The sequence below is a fragment of the Tenrec ecaudatus genome, chromosome 16 (assembly GCF_050624435.1).
Source record: "Tenrec ecaudatus isolate mTenEca1 chromosome 16, mTenEca1.hap1, whole genome shotgun sequence".
NCBI classification, from domain to species: Eukaryota; Metazoa; Chordata; class Mammalia; order Afrosoricida; family Tenrecidae; genus Tenrec; species Tenrec ecaudatus.
Genome location: NC_134545.1, coordinates 701,217 through 721,849, shown reverse-complemented (window position 1 = coordinate 721,849; position 20,633 = coordinate 701,217). Strand labels below are relative to the sequence as shown.

The 20,633-nt window shown below is 54.8% G+C and overlaps 1 protein-coding gene and 1 non-coding gene across 6 annotated transcripts in view; both read left to right on the top strand.

Moving 5' to 3' along the window:
* EP400 (E1A binding protein p400) overlaps positions 1-20,633 on the top strand; it is an 82,068-nt gene that overhangs the window by 38,069 nt on the left and 23,366 nt on the right. For 3 of the 5 annotated variants that reach the window (XM_075534771.1, XM_075534768.1, XM_075534769.1), the window contains 17 exons: positions 1,648-1,838; positions 2,685-2,862; positions 6,004-6,140; positions 7,111-7,280; positions 7,541-7,715; positions 7,813-7,949; positions 8,462-8,648; positions 10,925-11,091; positions 11,446-11,615; positions 12,418-12,645; positions 14,337-14,501; positions 15,222-15,389; positions 16,796-16,878; positions 17,431-17,633; positions 18,957-19,159; positions 19,233-19,402; positions 20,402-20,598. In XM_075534771.1, coding sequence (XP_075390886.1) covers positions 1,648-1,838; positions 2,685-2,862; positions 6,004-6,140; positions 7,111-7,280; positions 7,541-7,715; positions 7,813-7,949; positions 8,462-8,648; positions 10,925-11,091; positions 11,446-11,615; positions 12,418-12,645; positions 14,337-14,501; positions 15,222-15,389; positions 16,796-16,878; positions 17,431-17,633; positions 18,957-19,159; positions 19,233-19,402; positions 20,402-20,598 — 2,929 coding nt within the window. The remainder of the gene's footprint in view (positions 1-1,647; positions 1,839-2,684; positions 2,863-6,003; positions 6,141-7,110; positions 7,281-7,540; positions 7,716-7,812; positions 7,950-8,461; positions 8,649-10,924; positions 11,092-11,445; positions 11,616-12,417; positions 12,646-14,336; positions 14,502-15,221; positions 15,390-16,795; positions 16,879-17,430; positions 17,634-18,956; positions 19,160-19,232; positions 19,403-20,401; positions 20,599-20,633) is intronic. The other 2 variants (XM_075534770.1, XM_075534772.1) reach the window with 2 other exon arrangements.
* LOC142430127 (small nucleolar RNA SNORA49) lies at positions 20,100-20,231 on the top strand. The gene has a single exon (XR_012780597.1). It is a non-coding gene; the product is annotated as a small nucleolar RNA SNORA49 (small nucleolar RNA).

Below are 20,633 nucleotides of genomic sequence, written 5' to 3'. Positions count from 1 at the left end.
GGCTGTAGGTTTGATTTTATATTGAATAGTTTTATTAAGTTCTGTGTAAAGTTTTATTGTTTTTTTAAAAAAATAAGCATGATACATTCCACTTAATTAGGAACTCTGGTAGCATAGTGGGTTACAAGTTGGGCAGCTAAAACTAGGGTCGGCGGTTCAAACCCACCAAACTACTCCTTGGGGAAAGATGAGGCTTTCTGCTCCCAGAAAGATTTGATTTACAGCCTCGGAAACCCACAAGGGCAGTTCTGTGGGGTCACTGTGAGTGAGCATCAAGTTGGTGGCAGTGAGTTTGTTTTGATTGTGTGGAGAACATAGGAACACTTTCTCACCAGGTATGGGGCATGTTGTTTTGTGGGCCTGGATTTCTATTGCACTTGTTCACTTTTGACTGTTAGTTTAACATGACTGATTTTTTTTTGTCTTACTGTATTTTTTAATTGTGAAGGGACAGTTTACAGAGGAGATCCTCAGTTTACATTTAAGAGTCTGTCCATGCTTTCTTTCACCCACTGGAACCCCTCGTTGAACCATCACTTCCTAGGTCTCTTAAGTCCTTTCCTCCCCATTTCCCCGCCATCTAAACTCTGGGCAGTTGCTGCCGTTTTGAGCTTGGGTGGTTGGTTTGGCTAATGTGGTGGGACGTTCCCTTCCAGACCTGAAGGGTAACTAGACACCGTTGCCTTGGGCTCTCCCCAGCCTCTCTCAGACCAGCGAGCCTGGTTTATAGTGTTGTGAGTTCTTTCGCCGCTTTCTTCCACTCCATCCAGGGTCTTATAAGGGGATCCTTCTCAAAGCATTGGCGGGGGGGGGGGGGGGTTAGTGGGTCACCATTTAGTTTTTCTAGTTTCCGGGTCATGGAAACGGATGCTTGCATGGTCCATCATCCCGTTAGACTAACGAATAGATTCGCTGTGTTTTCTGCTTTGCTGCTCCGCTCTCTCCTTTCCTCTGGACATCTGAAGGCTAACCGTCGCACCTTACGGCTGCTCATGTGTTTTCCAGATCCTGACACTTTTGAGGCTTTTCTTTCACATTTTTAACCTTTCTAGGCAGACGCACAGACTGCTCCTGGATCACCTAGTGAAAAGCAAGCTGGCGCTCACTCTTTCTTTGTTCTCATTATTTCTGAGGGGGCTTCCAAAGTTTGTGGGAAGATGGAATGAAAAGACAGTGGAACATTTCAAACATGTAGGGCAAGTGGGGTCAGGCAGGTGAGTGAGGGTCCTGTGACAGGGGTCCTTTCAAACCTCCTTGTGGCAGGGATAGCAGGGCAGAGGTGTCCTCCGTATTGCCTGTGCTGCACGACTGCTGAGTTCTTCTTTCGTGGGTGTGTGCACGCCTGAAGAAGAGGGGAACGGGGAGGGGCAGGACGTCAGGTACATTTCCTCTTGCTGCTTGTTTTTATGGCCATGGTGGGACGTCTTCCACTTGCCAGGTTATTTGGGGACAAATTAGACTTGAGGGCTCCCCAGCAATGTGCTGGAGTTGGCAGCTCCAAGTCCCTGGGCGTTTGTCCACAGAGCACAACAGGCAGGTGCAGTTGAAGAATGAAGAAGCACCACTGAGCTCTGGACGTGAGGGGTTTGCTCTCTGACTTGGTGATGGCAGGCAGCCCCAGCCCCTTTGCTGCATTGTCTCTTGTAGGAGTGGAGGACGGCCCGAGTGACAGGCAGGCTCGGAAGGAGCTGGTCCTCATCGACTCCCTGTTCATCATGGACCAGTTTCAGGCCGCAGAGAGGATCAGCATCTGCAAGCCAAACTCGAAAGACATTGCCCAAGTGACCGCCATGGCCGAGGCCATCCTGCCCAAGGGCAGCGCCCGCGTTATCACTGCGGTGAGGCCCTGAGCTGCTTTCTTTCTCTGCCTTTAGTGACTGAGGTTGAAGTGTGTGATTGAGTGGCATTGAGTTCTTTCACAGCTGTGCACACTCCCCCACCCCACCCCATCCCCCTTTCTAGCGCCTAACTTTTCCTCCCCCAATGGGAGACCCTGCCCAGGAGGACACTACTCCCACTCCCTGCCCTCAGGGCCTGGCCATCAAGTCCACCTGCTGACTCAGGCCCACTGTCAAGGACATTTCCTATGAGTCAGCCTGTATGGTAGGGGAATGTGGGGGACTGACTTTTCTCACCAGGCAGACTGTTTAAAGGCCCTCATGTTCTAGAAACATCCGCATTTCGTTCCCTCTGATTTCATTGGGTCGTGTGTACTTACTCATCATTTGATGTCCGCTGGGACAGATGTGGGCCACTGTCTCAGCACTTGTCTTCATCTCTTTTGTGTACATACTTGGAGTTGAAGGACTGCGTCCTGTGGTGACTTGTCTCCACAGCAGCAGTGGTCCTTCTGACAGCGCATAAGGGTGCCAGCTTCCTTACACCCTTCCCAACACTTGTGCTCCTTCCAGGGTTAAATGACCATTGTCGCCAACCTGGGGGGTGGAAGGAGGGTCCTCGAGGAGTTGAAGTTGGGCAGGAGTGGGCGGTGGGTCACAGGGAGCCTCTGACTGTTGAGTGAGCTAGCCGAGGGCTGGAGGGACAGGAAGGAGCCTGCCCTTTCTGGTCCTGCCTCCTGTGGCTCGCGCTCAGTGGAGCTGCCGGGCAGCATTGGTGTCTCTCTGGAGGAAGCACTGCAGTAGCTGCTTCAATAGGAGGTCTCTGTTGGTTGTGTGCGGCTGCAGGTGAAGTTTAACACACCGCCCCTGCTGTATGGGGTGCTACGGGACTACCAGAAGATTGGGCTGGACTGGCTGGCCAAGCTGTACCGGAAGAGGCTCAATGGCATCCTGGCCGACGAGGCGGGGCTCGGCAAGACTGTGCAGGTGATCGCCTTCTTCGCCCACCTGGCCTGTAACGAAGGTGAGACTGCTGGCTTCCAGGGTGCCGGCGCAGCAAAGAGCTGCTGTGGGAGGCAAAGACACGAGGTCAGGGCTAGCTCTGGGCTGCTCACCGAGACTCACTCTCTGCCTTCTGTGACTTACGAAGTCGTGATGGCTATGAGCGGGCAGGACATGCCAGGCTTGTCTTTGGGCGGCTTCACTAACACCCAGCCCTCCTGCCCCAGAGTACAGAGGTGCTCGTGTGTAAGTGGGAGCCTGCAGATGGTGTGCACACACAACTTATGTACACAGGCACCCTCGTGCTCAGGCACACAAACATGGATGTGCTTAACGTGCATAGATATGTATAGACTCACCCACATGGGCACCCTCGGGCCCTGATTCATACATGCAGACATGTGCAGACTCACGCACCCAGGCACATATAGATGCTCCGACACATGGGCACGTGAGACCACACACCTACTCAGACACGTGGAGCTCTGTGCTCACTGTGCTTTCTCCAGCACACGGATGCTTGGAGTTTGTTGTTGCTCCACCATTGAAGTCATATGTGTTAGAGAGTTTGTTGTCCGCTTGTCTTTTTCCTCAGAATCTTCTGTATATGTCTCTGTTCACTTTTCTTCTTTTTTTTTTTTTAAATCAGTTTACTGGGGGCTCGTGCAACTCTTATCACAATCCATACATCCATCCATTGTGTCAAGCACATTTGAACGTTTGTTGCCATCATTTTCAAAACATTTTCATTCTGCTTGAGTCCTTGGTATCAGCTCCTCTTGTTTTTCTCCTCCCTCCAGAACCCTTGATAATATGTAAATTATTATTTTTTCATGTCTTACACTGTCCGATGTCTCCTTTCACCCACTTTTCTGTTGTCCATCCCCCAGGGAAGGGGTTATATGTAGATCCTTGTGATCGGTGTCCCCTTTCCCCCCCACATTCCCCTTGCCCTTCTGGTATTGCTACTCTCATTATTAGTCCTGAGGGGGTTTGTCTGTCCTGGATTCCCTGTGTTATCTGTACCAGTGTACATCCTCTGGTCTGGCCTGATTTGTAAGGTAGAATTGGGATCGTGATAGGGGTGAGGGGGGAAGCATTAGAGAACTAGAGGAAAGTTGTATGTTTCATCGGTGCTATACTACACCCTGACTGGCTGGTCTCCTCCCGACAAACCCTTCTGTAAGGGGATGTCCAGTTACCTATAGATGGGCTTTGGGTCCCCACTCCGCACTCCTCCTTCACTGTGATAGAATTTTTTGTTCTTTGATGCTGATCCCATTGACACCTCATGATCACACAGGCTGGTGTGCTTCTTCCATGTGGACTTTGTTGCTTCTGAGCTAGATGGCCGCTTATTTATCTTCAAGCCTTTAAGACCCCAGACGCTATGTCTTTTGATAGCCAGGCACCATTAGCTTTTCCCATTTGCTTATGCACTCACTTTGTCTTCAGTGATTGTGTAGGGAAGGTGAGCATCATGGAATACCAGTTTAATAGAACAGTGTTCTTGCAATAAGGGAATACTTGAGTGGGGGCCCAGTGTCCATCTGCTACCTTAATACTAAATCTATACATATATGCACACAGATCAAATTCCCCATCCTCATATAAAAATATATTTGTACTTGCCTGTATTTAGACCTCTAGAAATGCCCTTTGCCTCCCAGTTCTCTCCTGTATTTCCTTTTACTTTCCTCTTGTCCCACTATCATGCTCAGCTTTCATTTGGGTTTCAGTAATTCCTCTCAGTTCCATTGCCCTTGATCACACCCTACCAGGCCTCCTATACCCTGCTCGCCATCAATTTTTGATCACTTTTGTTTCCTTGTTCCTGGGTTAGTTAACACCCACTTCCTTTCCCCCACCTCCCTTTCTCACATGTGTCCCCGGAACTCTCGGTCTGTAGTTTTCTCCTCCACATTGTTTATCCTGCCTATCTTATCTAGATAGACCTGCAGATAATAATATACACAAAAAAACAAGAGAGAAAAACAAAGCAACAAAAGAAAACAAAACAACAACAAAAAAAAACAATGACCGAAAAAGAAAAGAAAAGCCTGTAGGTAGTTGAAGGACTGTTTGTTGACCTTTAGGAGAGTTTTCTGGTTGAGTCTGATGGAGTGCCACACCCTGGCCCCAAAGTCAATTTTTGGTATTCCCTGGGGACTTTGTTGCTCTGTTCCCCTTGCTGTTCTGTTGCACGCCCTTAGTGTTTTTTCTCAGTGTGATGGGGTCAGATCAGGTGCAATTCACACATATTGTCTCCAGTGTTGTCCCCCATAGCGCTATGGGTCAGTGAGGGATGTCGTGTCTCACAGGGGGGCCAGCCATATGGTGTTCTCTGTGGATTAGCTGCTCTGAGCAGGGATTTCGTCCTCAGGGCATGGCAGGCCAGGATGTACTCCACTCTCTCTCTCCCCCTCTTCATTTGCTCGTGTGCTCCTATCAGACATGTCCCTCCCCCTGAGCTGTAGCTTCAGTGCTGTCCTCTGAAGTGAACTCTTCTGCTGGGAGTGGTGGTGGTGGTGGTGGTGGTGCTGCTGCTGCTGTCCACGTGGTTGGGATTGAGGCTGGGCCCTTAGACCTCGCTATTGGTTCCCCACTTTCTCCTCTATTTTTAATAAGATTCTGTAGCAGTGCTTTATGCAAGGGAGGAGCTGGGTGGGCCTTGATCTAGGATTAGCATTTATTCTATGTGCACTTTCAGAAGTCTTTGGAGGCATGGATTAAGAGGGCGGAGCTGGGGTGGTTGGAGTGTGTTCATTCACAACTGCTTGCCTCACCCTCCTACAGACGTTCCTTGTCGTACTCTCTTCTTTGCTCCTGTGTTTTCTTCACATTGAAGGTTTGTGGCACCGCTGCGTCAAGCAAGTCCGGGCACCATTTTTCCAAGTGCATGTGTTCCCTTGGTGTCTCTGGTGGTGGTGTCCCATGGTGGACATAGTGCCCGGATGCTGTTGCCTGCGTTGTAGACGACGGTGGTGCTAACAGCACTTTTCTGGGTCTGCCCAGCTTGCCCGTGGCTGCTATACTGCAGAGCTTCTTGTGTACCAACTACAGTGCATCAGTTCACATCACACACTGGCGGGGCTTGTGTGGACACGCCAGGACAGGTGGACATTGCCAAGTTGGTGAGCCCCGTGTCTCTGTTTCTGTGCAGGCAATTGGGGCCCCCATCTTGTCGTTGTGAGAAGTTGTAACATCCTCAAGTGGGAGCTGGAGCTGAAGCGCTGGTGCCCTGGGCTGAAAACCCTGCTGTATGTCGGCAGCCACAGAGAACTCAAAGCCAAGAGACAGGTACGCAGGGACTCACAAAACTACACCCACCCCACTTTGTGAAGAAGGTATTTCAGAATGCCTCGACCTGGTGGTACAATAGGTTACACATTGGGCTGCTAACCCAGAAGTTGGTGGTAGTTTGAACCCAACAGCTGTTCTGTGGGAGGAAGATTTGACAGCCTTGCATGCAGATCACAGGGCAACTCCACTCAGCTGAGGGGGTTGCTGTGTTTGAATCAACGCCACAGCGAGACATTCATTTTTCCCACTGAAAAAGTAGGTACCCTGAGGTATGCTTTCTTCGATGCCTCTAGTTATTAACTTCTTTTTTCAAAGGGTAGAGTGCAGTTATTTGCAAGTTCAGTGCACAGTGCAAGCATCAGCCCTCATGACCCTGAGATCCAGAGAACTAGACAGTGTCCAGCTGCCAGGAAGGACCAGCGTGGGGGAAACTCAGAGTCATAAGGGACCAGGTGTGTTGGTCTCTTAGTCACGAAGTCAGCCCTGTGTGAGCTCAGAAGGGTAGCAGCTGCACAGGCTTTGGGAAAGGAGGAGAGACAGGAAGTGTGATGAGCGCCGACAGTGCACTGAGGGGATGGCAATGGTGTGTTGAGCAAAATGTGTGTGAACTGGTGAGTGTACAACTGAAGGTCTACACTGTACACCTTCACCCGGTTCATAATAAAGTATTCAAAAAGTCTGTGGGCAAAGAGGGTAATAAAAAAGGTACAGGAAGTTTTCCACAAACCTCCCTCATGAAGCCCCTTGTCATGCTTGGGCTCTGGGAGCTGCCAGAGCTCTCCCTGCTTAGTCGGCACAGTGCTGTCGACGGCCAGGACAATGACTCGCAGCCCGCCACTCCGTGCGAGTCCGCCGAGCACTGAGGCAGGAGTGGGAGCCGGTCACAGCCAAGCTGGGGATTATCAGGCCTCATGTTCCAAACTGCGCCGGACAGGGAGACCATGGCAGCCTTGTTCTCCACCTGCAGGAGTGGGCGGAGCCCCACAGCTTCAACATCTGCATCACGTCCTACAAGCGGTTCTTCAAGGGCTACCACTCCTTCTCGAAGGTGCGCTGGAGGTGCCTAGTCATCGACGAGATGCAACAAGTGAAGAACATGACTGACAGGCACTGGGGGGCTGTCTTCAACCTGCACAGGTGCGTGTGCACACCCTGCTGAGTGTCCTGACGCTGGGTCAGGGGCAGGCAGGGTTAGGGTTATCTTTTAGTGGCCATGCTGCCGCACACCTGGTCAGAGTGTGCAGGGCTCAGGAGAGTTTTATTTCATGAGACCCACTTCCTCCGTTGCCCACACTGCACTCTTCCCCTCTTGTAAACGCTCCCAGAGAGGAAGTGTCTGCAGCTCCTGTGCTCAGGAACGTGGGAGTTTCACTGGTGTTTCTCCCCCTTACCTGCAGCCAGCAGCGCCTGCTCCTCATTGATGCGCCTCTGCACAACACCTTCCTGGAGCTGTGGACCGTGGTGCACTTCCTCATCCCGGGCATCTCCAGACCCTACCTGAGCTTCCCACTGAAGCCTCCCAATGACGAGAACCAGGATTACTACCATAAGGTGGTCATCCGGCTGCATCGGGTATGTGGTTGGCGGTTTGAGTTGGTCACAGGTGCACTTGGTCCCCATCGGGCATACCTCCAGTATCTCTGGAGAGAAAACGGGGGTGTGTTTCTAGGTGACCCAGCCGTTCATCTTGAGGAGAACTAAGAGAGATGTGGAGAAGCAGCTGACCAAGAAGTACGAGCATGTGCTCAAGTGCCGTCTCTCCAGCCGACAGAAGGCCCTATACGAGGACGTCATCCTCCAGCCCGGGTGCGTGCCCATGCACTCAGCTCAGGGTGAATGAGGCCACGGGTGCACGTGCAGGTGCGCGTGTGCTGGGGACACAGGTGCTCGGTGGACTCTGACAGTGGAGGATGGATCTTCAAGAGACCCAAGAAGGGCCGGGGGATGGCCTTCTGCCTGGGGCCATGTCCGCCATGGGCCTCAGAGTGCCTCCCACACTGTCTGTCCCCTCTGTTGTCTGGGTCAGATGACAGTGGTCCTTGAGTAGGCTACCCACTCAGAGAGCTGCTGACACCCCAGTTCCCTACAGCCCTGGAGGCTGGGGAGACCTAGGCCAGCTGTGTCCGTAGGTGGACAGACAACTCCCACTCTCCTGACAGCCATTCTCCATGGAGCAGGGCAGGTGGCCATGCACTCCTGCTCGTGAGCACCCCCAGTGCTTTCCTCAAGGCCCCCTGTGCTGCAGCCAGAGCACAGAGCTGGAGCTGGAGCGACGGGGGCCCAGACTGAGCTAGGCTGGCTTCTCTTTGACCTCACAGGACACAGGAGGCCCTCAAGAGCGGGCACTTTGTCAATGTCCTGAACATCCTAATGAAGCTGCAGCGTATCTGCAACCACCCGGAGCTGATTGAGCCCCGCGTGCCCGGCTCCTCCTATGTAGCAGGCTCTCTGCTCTACCACTCTGCCTCCCTGGCTCTCAAGGCTTTGGAGAGAGACTTCTGGAAGGTAGGAGAGGTTTGCGTGGGCACACATCCTGCTGCTGCTGCCGCTGCTGCTGCCGCCACTTTTCAGCAGTTGAGGCCCTGGCCCTGGCCCTGGCCCTGAGCCCAGTGACTGAGGCCCTCAAGGGTTTGGTTGAGAGATATTTGCAACTCTGCCCCTGTAGTGCTCTGCTAGTTTGCAGCATGTTCAGTGCCCTCTGTTAGAGGTGTGGGTGTGTGCCCCATCCCCCTCCCACCCGTTGCACCTGTGTGTCTGTCTCTGTCCACGTGGGTGGCTGTTATGACCATGACGGCAGGATGTGTGTGCTACAGCCGTGTTTCCCATTGCCAAAAAGTCTTGGAGGTTATTTTCTAATAAGGTCTTGCATTTTGGAATTGCCCGATGGAGCCAATATCGAAAGATCCCTGGTGGTACTGTGGGTTGAACATTGGGCTACTAACTGGGAGGTTGGTGGCACTGCAGCTCCTGTCAGATTTTTCCCCAGACCACGCTCAGGGCAGCTCTTCTCCATCCTCCAGGGTTGTTAGGGAAGTGGGCACGGGGGAGAGGAATTTACAGCATGCCCCTCTCGTTGTACAAGTGTTGGCAACATGTCCAGTGTCACGTCCGTGTTGGCGGGGTTCCGTCCCCTCACAGCCTGAAGTCCCCATCACCTCTGTCTACCTGCAGGTCTTTCTGTCTGCTTCACAGTTCAACACCTCTCCCTGTAACTTTTCATTGTGAGCTAAATGAGCTTACCTATCAGATCATCGTTTCGGCATTTGGTCACTTACCAAATTGCTGTGTCACAGCCACACTTCTCCCTTTTGGAGGCTAGTCCCCTCCCTTCACCCAAGTTAGCACCTGTCTTCCCTCTAGCCTGTTATTTCCCTCTCTCTTTCCCTTTCACTACTGGTTGCCGTCAAAGTCTGTGCCTCCTGGTATCAAGACCATTATCTTGCCCTGCTTCCTTTTAAATCACAGTGGTGATGAGGTGCCTAGGGGCTCTCGTGGTTTCTGACTTCTGGCGACCCTGTGTGCAGTGGAGGGAAGCATAGTCCTGTGCCCCCTCACCGTCCACTCAGCCTCTGTGTCAGTGCATTCGCCGAGGGCCTTCTTTTATTCATCACCGCCCCTCGCCTGCACTAGACATGGTCCCTCCTGACAGCGTGTCCAAAGGATGTGAGGCAGTCTTGCCATCCTCGCCTCTGAGGAGCACTCTGGCCGCACTTCTTCCAGGACAGATGGGTTAGTCTCATGAGCAGTCCATAGTACTTTCAGTACCATACCAGCACCACGGTTTAGAACACATCGACGAGTCTTCAACATTCCCTCCTCATTATCCAACTCTCACAGTGCATGTGGGGCACATCTTAGTCCCTCAGTCACATCCTTATTTTCCAACACTCTGAAGGGCCTGGTACAGCACGTCCTCCAAACCTGTCTCTGCCAGGAGACGTTTCCCAGCTTCCTTGTCCTTCATGAGCGGTTCCTGGTGCACTGTGTGTGCGTGCCAGCCTTTGTTTACCCCTCTCCTGCCGCTGGGCATTCTGTGCTGGTGTGAGTTGTGCGGTGATGGACATTGCTGTGTGCGTACCTGTCCATGCCGTGTTCCTTATTCTTTAGGGCACATGCCAAATGGGAGAGCAGGATCCTAAGGTATTTCTAGTCCCCCTTGTTTGAGGAGACCCCAGTGCTTTCCACTGTGGTTGTACAGGTCTTGCCAGCAGTATGTGAGGGTTCTGATCCCTCCTCTTCCTCTCCAGCACTGGTTTTGAGCTCAGCGCCAGGGTGAGGTGGCATTTGTCCTGCTTTAGATTTGCTTCTCTTGAATGCTTCATGGTCGTGAGCATTTCTTCACATTGCCTGTTGGCCGTCTAGGATGTCTTAGTGAGCTGACCGTGTCCTCTAGCCATTGTTTAGTTGGGTGGTTTGTCCTTTCCTTGCCGAAGTGTGGACGTCTTTTATAGATTTTAGAGATTACTGTTCCTCATCTGTCATTAACAAAATTTTTTTCCCAGCCCCACACCCACACCTTGTCATCTGTCATTGGTATATCGACAGGCTGCAGCCCTCGGCTTAGAGCAGGCCAGAGCGGATGCAGGTGCCTGCACACCTGCACCGCACGCCCATCTCCCCCCTCTGTCTTCAGGGGTGCTGTGCAGGTCTTAAGACACTTCTGTCTCACTTTGGCTGCATTTCTTCGCCGTCACTTGTCTTGGAGGGGCTTGCCTCCTGCCTTTCCTTGCAGGCCGACCGCCTTCTCTGCCACTGAGTGGTGGTTTTCCTTCTTTACGTAGGAAGCAGACCTTTCCATATTTGATCTCGTCGGGCTAGAGGGTAAAACCACGCGCCACGAGGCAGAGCTGCTGTCCAAGAAGAGGGTCACTCGGAAACTCATTGAGGAGATCTTCATCTCACCCCCACCGGCAGCCAGGCCTGTCGCAGTGAAGCTGAAGCCGAGCAGGTGTGTGGTGCTTACCTGTGTGATCCTTGCTCTGTGCCCTGTCACACCCCAGCCTCCACACACCCTTCCTGCCAGTCACGTAGCACAACCCTCACCCCTGCATGTGTTGCACCCTGAGCTGCTCCTCGGGGTGGCTCTCAGGCCAGGACATCAGTGTCTGTAGACGTGCCCTGAGGTGTCTTCGGGCCTGGGCAGCAGAACCATGTCAGAGAAGCTGGCCCTGAGCCAGCATGGGACCAGTGGGTTAAAGCCGAGGGCGGGAGAGAGGGGAAAGCAGGTGTCATAGAGGTACTGCTGCTGGGCCCCGTGGTCGGTTTCCTGACTGGTTTTCATGTCTGATCCATGGGCGTCCAGGTTGTTTCAGCCTGTGCAGTACGGCCAGAAGCCAGAGGGCCGGACCGTGGCCTTCCCCAGCACCCACCCGCCCCGGACAGTCACGCCCACTGCAGCCCCTGCTGTGCCTCAGGGCCAGGTCCGAGGACGGCCACCCATCGCCACCTTCTCTGCGAATCCAGATGCAAAAGGTATGCACACATTACCTGCTGGCCGGCGGCACACGGCTGTGAGCAGGGCAGCCCGGTGGTGGCTGCTGCCCCCCAGCGGTGGGACTGCCGCTCTGTATGGCTGAGGTGCAGCCCTTCACCTCAGCCAGGGCTTTCCCTTACACAACAAACCCTGTTTGTGTGGTGCTGCGTGGACGCCGCAGAGCAGGTAGATGGGTGGTGGAGGTGCCGTAGCACTTCTGAAAGGCCCTTCTTGCTCCGTCTGTGCCACCGTGGTAGCTCACCTTGCTGTTACCGTGAAGAGGGATGCGATTCAGTGGCAGGAGAGCTACAAAGCGTGTTTCAACTTCCAAGCTAGGAGTTCTTAGCATTACTGCTTTCCCTCTTTCTGAGAGAGAAATTAATGTGCAGAGCTGCCTTGTTGCAGAATTCCCTTGGAAGGTAAGATCGGAAACTGTTCGTACCTCTGTGTGTGTGCGCAAGTGCGTGCGTGTGCCTGTAGGCGTGTGCGCTCAGGTGAGTGTCTAGCTGTCTAGTGGATAGTAAGGTTGGTGGGGCCACTTATAGTTCCCATTTATCTGCTCTGAGAAACGTGCTGTGTAGCATGCTGTTTGGCCCTGTGACAGGAACCAACAAAGGGCATAATGTCCCGTTTCTCTGCCCCCATAAAGTGTATGGGGCCTTTTCCTTTTACAGAAAGGGCTTCTCAGTAGAGAAGCAGGGTGAGAGAATGTTCTTTGAGTTCTCGGAAACGCGGGTGTAAGTGCTGCGTGGTGTAGAGACCCTCTAACCGCTCTGCGCACACGCGCCTTATCGATTGCAGCAGCGGCCGCACAGTCTCAGCCACCTCAGGCCTCCAGTGCTCCGAGACACCAGTCCACCACGACCTTCACCTCTGCACCTAGCGCAGCCCATCCTGCCAGCCTGCGGGGCCCGACCTCGGCCCCCGGCCCGCCCCTGCCCCCGGCCCCGGCCCCCGCGCACACCACCTCGCAGAGCGCACTGCCCCCGAGGCTGGTGCTGACCGCCCAGGCCCAGGCTCGGTTGCCGAGTAAGTGGCCTCACCTTCCCAGATCTCTGGCCTCTGGCCCAGAGAAGTTGTATCTTAACACTGGCGTGAGTGAGGGGCCTCTGCTGCCCGCGCCTCTGGGCCAGCGTCCCAGCCTTCTCTTCCTGTTCTCCTCTCTCCCCACTCCCACCTGCTCACTCTGCTGTCCTCATGACCTCCTGCTGGGCTCACACAGACACTAGCACAGGCTCTGTCCCCCGGCGGCCACCTCCACTCTCGTGTCAGCTCTGCCCACTGGCCACGGGCATCCACAAACCCTCCTTTCCCCAGTCGGTCACTTCACACCACACTGCACCCGAGAGGTCTTGTGATGATCTAGTAACTCAACCCATGAGCCTCACAGATCTTTATTCAGAGGCAGAGGGTTTCCTGTGCTTCCTGTGGATCTGCATCTTCAGATCTGCCTGTCCTGAGTGGTGCCCCTGTGGAAAGTCTGTGGACCGACTGCACTTTAGGGCTGCCAGCTCAGGGGCTTTGGTTCTTGGCACCGAGGCTTTTCTCGAAGGATGCGTGAGTGGAGAGAGACTGACGTCAGACCTGCTGCTCTTGTGACAAGTCTCTCTTACACTTACGGCAGATAGAGAAATTGACCCAATATTTTTCTTGAGGCTTGAGGACATAAAGCTAAAAACCAAACTCGCTGCCATTAAGTTGATGCCAACAATAGCAACTCTGAAGGACAGGGTGTCTCCAAGGCTGTAATTCTTTACAGAAGCAGACAGCCTCGGCGTACTCCCACTGAGCCGCTGGTGGGTTTGAACCTCCAGCCATGCAGTTGCTGGCTCAACGCTTACACCCTCAAGCATTCCACATGTTTCTCAGCTCAGCATGCGCTCCATGAGATGACGGTCACGTGGTTGTGCCTTGACTGTAGAGGAGGCTGTCCCTTGAAGGAGGGTTAGCGGGAGCCCCGCGTTCCAGTGGCAAGTCACGTAGCCCTCTCCCTGCTTTCCCCGTTCTACCTGGGTGTGTGTGGGCGGAGTTGAGACTAGCGGTCCAGAGTCTACTAACTCTCTCGACCTCTCACTAACGCTCTAGACTCAGATGTCCGTGTGGTGCTCAGCTGTTGCCCAGGGGCCCCTCTTGAGAGGCTGGCCAGGGTGTGGTGCTGCCAAGGGACCCCTCTGGGCTGGTTCTGATCAGCATGAAGACCCTGCGTTTTCTATCTCAGCATGAGTTCACGTGCATGTTGGGGTGTGTTCTGGGCTCAGCAGGTCCTGGTGTGGTTGGGGCAGTCACTCATGCATGGTTTGTCCCACGGTTTGAAAGTTTTCTGAGAGTCAGAGGCTGATGTGCGTTTCTGAGGGTGTGGCGGCTATGTCTCTGCTGGGTGGCGTCTGCTGCTTTCCTTATTGCTTGGGGACAAGGACCTACAGAAACAAGTAACATCTTCTTTGATAGTATTTTGGTTAGTAACATTGACATCTGGTATCACAGACTCAGCAGCTATGGTTAAGGGAGTGAACTGTTACGAGTCTGACATACTTCTTAACTCTTTCCCTTTCCTGTGGACATCCCTTTGTTTGGGAGTGGGTGGGGACAGTGTCGCTGCATGCCCCTGTGACACTTGTGCCCACTGTAGTCAGTCACCCTACTCACCTGGTGGCCTCCATGAGGCAGGCGCACTCGCCTTCCCGGGGTGTCTCTGACTCGGCTCTCCGTGGTCTGCACAGGTGGGGAGGTGGTGAAAATTGCCCAGCTGGCGTCCATAGCAGGGACGCAGAACCGCGTGGCTCAGCCCGAGACACCTGTGACGCTGCAGTTCCAGGGGAACAAGTTCACCTTGTCACACAACCAGCTCCGGCAGCTGACTGCCGGCCAGCCCCTGCAGCTGCAAGGTAAGGAAGGTGGACAGCCTGGCCCTGCCCACTGCCACAATGGCAGAAAGCCTGCTGCAGCTCCCTCCCACCCTGATGAGCGTGGGGGTGGGGTGAGGGCCGGCGCGATGCCCGTACTGCAGTTTGACGCGGTCATGGGTGCCACCGTGCCTATCCCGAGGAAAGAAACCCCCTTGCTGCACTGAGGCAGCAAGCTTCCTGGGGTCTGATGAAGACCCGCTTATTGGGGATTACCCCTCCCTCAGACCCAGTCTGGAGGGCCCTGGGAGGGTGGGGTGGGTGGGGGGATACTTCCCTGGCAACCATGTGGTCATGTTCACTGGAACCCACGACAAAGAGCCTTACCCATGACCTGTCCACCCAGCGTCCACACAGCCCCTGAGCCCCTTCTGTCCTTGAGGACACTCTGTCATGGGTGTCTCTGAGGATAGTGGTGACCACATAGGGGGCAGCTCTGCAGAGTCACGGGTCACACATCTTGAAATTCGAGTTGCAGCCATCGCAGGAGCTGGGGTCAGAACACCCTCAGGTGGTGGCTGTGTGTGGATCATGCATCAGGGTATTGCAGGCCCACGGCACAAATCACCACCGCTGCTTACGTTCCTGCCGTGTGTGTGCGTGCGCGTGCACGCACATGCAGCACACATGCTGTCATACTCGCCTGTTTGAAGCAAGGGTGGGTGTGCGGGCTCCTGACTAATGCTGCTCATGTCCCTGCAGGCAGTGTGCTCCAGATCGTGTCAGCGCCCGGGCAGCCCTACCTGCGCCCTCCGGGCCCCGTGGTGATGCAGGCTGTGTCGCAGGCAGGGGCTGTGCATGGCGCCCTCAGCACCCTTGGAGGAAAGCCCCCGGCAGGCACCCCGACTCCGACGCCCCTGGCCCCACAAGGTATTCTGGGCAGGGGCTGTGGACAGGTTCTTGTGACCTGTGTTCCCAAGGTAACTAACTGAAAGGAGCGTGGGCCTCCTGGGCCTCAGTGCTGCATTGGATCTGGGCTCGTCTCTCCCATCGTCAGTCCTGACCCCAAGCCCTGATCATCAAGGTGACAGCTGAGTGGAGCTAGCCCTGCTGGGCGGGGATTGGATCTCCCGTCATGTTCACTGGAGGGCATGAGGGCTAGGCCCCCTGTGTCTCTGTGCCCCCAGATGGACCCCCTGAAGCAGATGGTGTGCTCCCCGCATGTCGTCCTGGTCTGTCCTGTTCTGTCCTTGGGGTGCACATAGCTGACTCTGTTCCTCTCTCGCTCCATGTGGCTGCCTGTAGTTGGCTCAGCTTCCTGTGGGAGGCACCCTGTCATTTACTCTGCTGTTCCTGGGGAATAAACTACCTAACACTCGTGTGCTTCTCTCCCCCCCCCCCCCCCCCCCCCGCAGCTCTCTCAACCAGGGTCCTCTGGCCACCTCCTGCCCCAGCTACTGGCTCTTGGTGTTTTTTAACAGTTCTATTGGCATATAGTTTACATAGCATACACTTTAGTAGTTCAATCATATCAAGGAGAATTGTACAATCATTATATCAGTTTTAGAACACTCCCTCCCCCATGGTTAAATCTTCTTTTAAATGAGTTGTGCTGTCACCTCTCCGTCTTCATTTCCCACTCCCCAAATCCCCCTTCCTGCCTCCCTATCAACCCCTATAGCCGTTATTGTCACTGTGCACCCACTCCGCCTGTGGGTCACAGACTGGGAAACCCGACAGAAACAATAAAATCCAAATTCAAAACAAGGTGGTAAAGATAACAGAAAGACCAAAATACAACCAATGAGTAAGAAAGAAAAGACCCTCGTCAACATTCCAAAGCCGCTCCTGGCTTTTGTCTTAGCCCTTGGAGTGCTGCCCTGTCCACAGGCTGACTGCGTGTATGTGTGGCATTAGACTGTCCCCTGCGGATCTCTGGATGAGGACTTGCTTCATTCAGTGCCCCCTGATGCCTCTCTTGGCTCTACTGACAGCTGCGTTCCGCTTGTCCTTGTGGGGGTGTGTGGTGTGTACGTTCCTGGTAGCACACTCTAGAGTGGGGTCCCCAATTAGCACTGTTCAAGGAGCCAGCTGGTTTCTGGTGCTGACCCTGTCCCATGATTCTCGCAGGGAGTTGGGCCTGCCCAGGCTTGGGAGCATGTGTGTGGTATCCCCCTCAGCTGTTATGCACGAGGGCCAGTGAGTTGCAGCTCTCTGGGGGTCAGCCAAGAAGCCACCCTTTGTGTCCCTTGTTGGGCTCCCTCCTGAGCTGGCACAGGGTGGGTCCCTCAGGCTGCCGCCCCCCGCCCCCAACTCATGTTTGCTCGGTGTTCCAGGCCGAGTGGCAGTGAACCCCATGGGTGCAGGAGAGTCCAGCACGGCCCCCAAACCAGCCTCACCCCTCGGAACTCCGAACCAGGTATGACTCATGCCCCTGTGGGTGCTTCCCTCCCCCCCCAAAAAAACCCAAAAAACACAAGTTCTGTGTCCTCTGTGAGCTGACAGAACTGCTCTTCCGCATAGAGGAGATCTCCCCATGTGACCTGGAAGCTCCTCTGCCCTCACACAGCCTGGCATGTGTTTCGGGTGGTTCTCTTCATCCTGGCAGGGACTCCCTTGCGTTTCCTGCAGTGAGTTAGGTGGGGGAATCACTGACCCTAGTGAAGTCGGCAGTTCCCACCCACTAGCTGCTCGACAGGAGGGAGGAGGAGGAGGCTGCCTTGTCCCAGGCTCAGAAACCCTGTGGGACAAATCTGTCCTGTCCTGCAGGGTGCTGGGAGTCTGTGTCCACATGACGCCACTGGTCTGGTTTGACTTATCTTTCTCTGCCCCTGATTGTTTCAGGCAAAAGAGACAGAGAGAGTGAGTGGGTGTGTATGGTGTGGTGTGGTATGTGTGTATGTGTGGTGTGGGGAGCTGTTCAGGTAACCTGGAGGGAGTGTGCAGTGTCCCTTCCTCTGTTTCTGCCCAGGAGGAAAGGGCCAGACTCCTGAAGGAGCGGCTGGACCAGCTCTTCCTTGTCAATGAGCGCCGCTGCTCCCAGGCACCCATCTATGGCAGAGACCTGCTGGGGGTGTGTGCCCTGCCCACGCGGGGTTGTCCCGGCGACAGCAGGAGTGCCGTGGCGTTGATGCTGAGCCAGTGGAGAGAGTCTCTGCAGGACCTCACAGACAGGTAATTTACCTGGGTGACATGGTTTCTCCATAGAAACATCTTTGTCTCTGAGTCGTCAGGTCCATTTGGAACTCACCCAAGTGTTGGGCGTCAGGGTCAGCTGTGCCTGTTTGTGCATGGTCTGTGGGAGGCACACTGCCTGCCACCCTCCCTCAGAGGCGTCCACCCCTCTGGCTGGCCTGTTCCTCCAGGGGCTGCCTCTAGCCAACCTGGGCGCTCCTTGGCTGTAAAGCCAGCCTCTTGTGCCCAATTCTGTGCGTATATTGTTGATGATTCTGTTTTTCTTCCATTAAAAACCTCTTTTCTTGAAGCATGACGCCCTTGTGGCACAGTGGTTATGTGTTGGGCTGCGATCCGAAAGCTCCGCGGTTTGAAATCACCAGCTGCTCCCCAGGACAGAGATGGGGCCTCCTACTTCTGTAAAGAGTTACAGTCTCAGAAACTCATAGGGGCAGTTCTGCCCTGTCCTAGAGGTCACTGAGTCTGTGTTGACTCAGCGGCAGGGAGTTTGGTTTTGGTTTGGCTTCTTGAAGCGACAGATGATGTATTTCATTCGATTGATGAGTAGCGTGTGTATGAGTTAACTGAAGAACTCATTCCGAGAGAACATTAGAAGCCAGGTGAGCGCTGTGCCTGTCAGTGAGACCAAGTGTGCATCCCTTCCTTACTCCATGTCACTGTTGAGAGACGATTCCCAGGCTCGTTCCCCGTTCAGCGTGAGGTCTGCCCAGGACGTCTCAGTTGCAGGCTAGGTCCCTCGGACCAGAAACGGAGAGGAGGAGAAAGTCACACAGGCACCTCCAGCTCTAGCCTCTGCTCTGAGCTGCTTGGCGCCTCTCCCTCTTTGGCACCTGTCTCTATCCATCTCCCTTTAGACTAGCTGGTGTGGACACAGGCTGTAGCAAGTAGGTAGGAAACGAACCAGCTGGGCCTTGTTGGGAGAGATTGCCTGGAGGTGGGTGGTGGGTGGAGGGCTCGGCAGGGCCCATCAGGGTGCAACTTCCACAGACAGGTCTAGACAGCAGGCCACCTCAGAAGCAATGCCTGAGGTCTGGGTGCCCTTTTCTGATGGAGTCAGTCACAGTGTGGTGACTCAGCCAGGACCAGCCAGGGTCACCCCGTAGCCCTCCTCCCCCCCCCCCCCCCCCACAGCTGTTGGAGGCAGTGGACATGCTGGGCAAGCCCCATGGCAACGAGTGAGGCCACCACTGCAGCTCCTGCAGTACCTTCCTTCAGAGACCCCAGCCAGTGTCATAAGTGGCACCGCTGCTGTCTGTCAAGCCCTCAGGCACCTTTCACTGAACCTCTGTCCTCTCCCTCCAGGGTGGCATGTGTGATCCCCCCTGTGGTTGCGGCGCCACCGGTCCTACGAGTGGCCAGGCTGCCCTCCAGGTACAGCCACAGAATGAAGGTCTTTGAGCACCACCTGCGGGAGCGTGCTGCCCCCTACCTCCAGCAGCTGCAGAAGCTCACAGCCCTGCGCCTGCTGCAGTTCCCTGAGCTCCGGCTGGTGCAGCTTGACTCAGGTGCGATGCGTGCTGCGGCTCTTGCCCCTCCCACCCCCGCCCCCGGCCCCTGCTCAATGCCCTTTCTCTGTAGGGAAGTTGGAAGCACTGGCAATCCTCCTGCAGAAGTTGAAGTCGGAAGGGCGCCGCGTGCTCATCTTGTCTCAGATGGTGCTCATGCTGGACATCTTGGAGATGTTCCTGAACTTCCATTATCTCACCTATGTGAGAATCGATGAGAACGCCAACAGCGAACAGCGGCAGGTGGGTGGTCTAAGACCTTGGCCTGGCTCCCGAGTGCTGTACCTTCAGTGCTGTCAGAGCCCTCCCGGGGCAAGGGCAGGTCTGTGTGAAGCCATACTCATCCTGAAAGCCCTTGGCTGTAAGCAGTGGTGTCACCGCAGTGCTGCAAGCCGTGTGAGGTGGAGAAAGTTCCACGCTTCCCATTACCAAGGTAGCTGAGAGTGTTGTGGTGCTGTGTAGACAGCGTAGTCTATAGGGAGCAGCACGGCAGACAGATGCACTCAAAGGTGAGTGTGCAGCCTGACTTTGACATTGTCTGCCAAGGACATGTCCTTACTGTCCTTACACAGCAGCCATGACAGACTTATGTTGGCAACAACCCCTGGACAGGAACAGCGTAACTCCCACGCATATGCAAGGAGAGGTGTGCCGTGGGCCACATGACGTGGCATTCCGCAGTCATACTGAGAAGTTTGGGCACACGACACGTGTTCTCAGGACAGTGGTAAACACTGCACCATCGGCCACACTCCCACCGAGCTGTTTGCTCTCCCTGTGCCCACTCCCACGCTGGCAGGGCCCACGGAGACAAGCGCATGTACACAGAGAGGGCAGGGTGGGTTGCAGGCAGAGGTTTGGTCAGGAGGGGCAGGACATTCCTCTCAGCTGGTGGCTCTCCCTGAGGCAGACTCCTCTCCTGGCTCCATTCCCTCACTGGCTTCCTCAGCCTTACTCCAGGGCCTTCTCGCTATGGAGTGCCCGGGCATTGCCTGAGGATAGATAAGAAAGCCCGTGTCCCTCCCCAGGAAGAACCCACTTTTTTCTGGGGCCTACACATGGAGCTAACAGTGCATTCATGCTGGGACCCCTGCCCCGCCCGCTGACTGGTGACCGTTAGCGAAAGAGGGTGCAGATGCAGGAGGGAGATTAGGGAGCAACTGAGTGGAATGGAGTGAGCATTTCCCTGGCTCCGCTCCAGCCTTTCGTCAAGGACTGATCATAGCGTGTGTTTCCTGGTAGGAGCTGATGCGCAGCTTCAATAGGGACAGGCGCATCTTTTGTGCCATCCTCTCGACGCACAGCCGCTCCACAGGTGTGAACCTGGTGGAGGCAGACACGGTGGTCTTCTACGACAATGACCTCAACCCACTGATGGATGCCAAGGCGCAGGAGTGGTGCGACAGGATCGGGCGCTGCAAGGACATCCACATATACAGGTGGGAGGTGCCACGCCACTGCAGTGCTGCCGAAG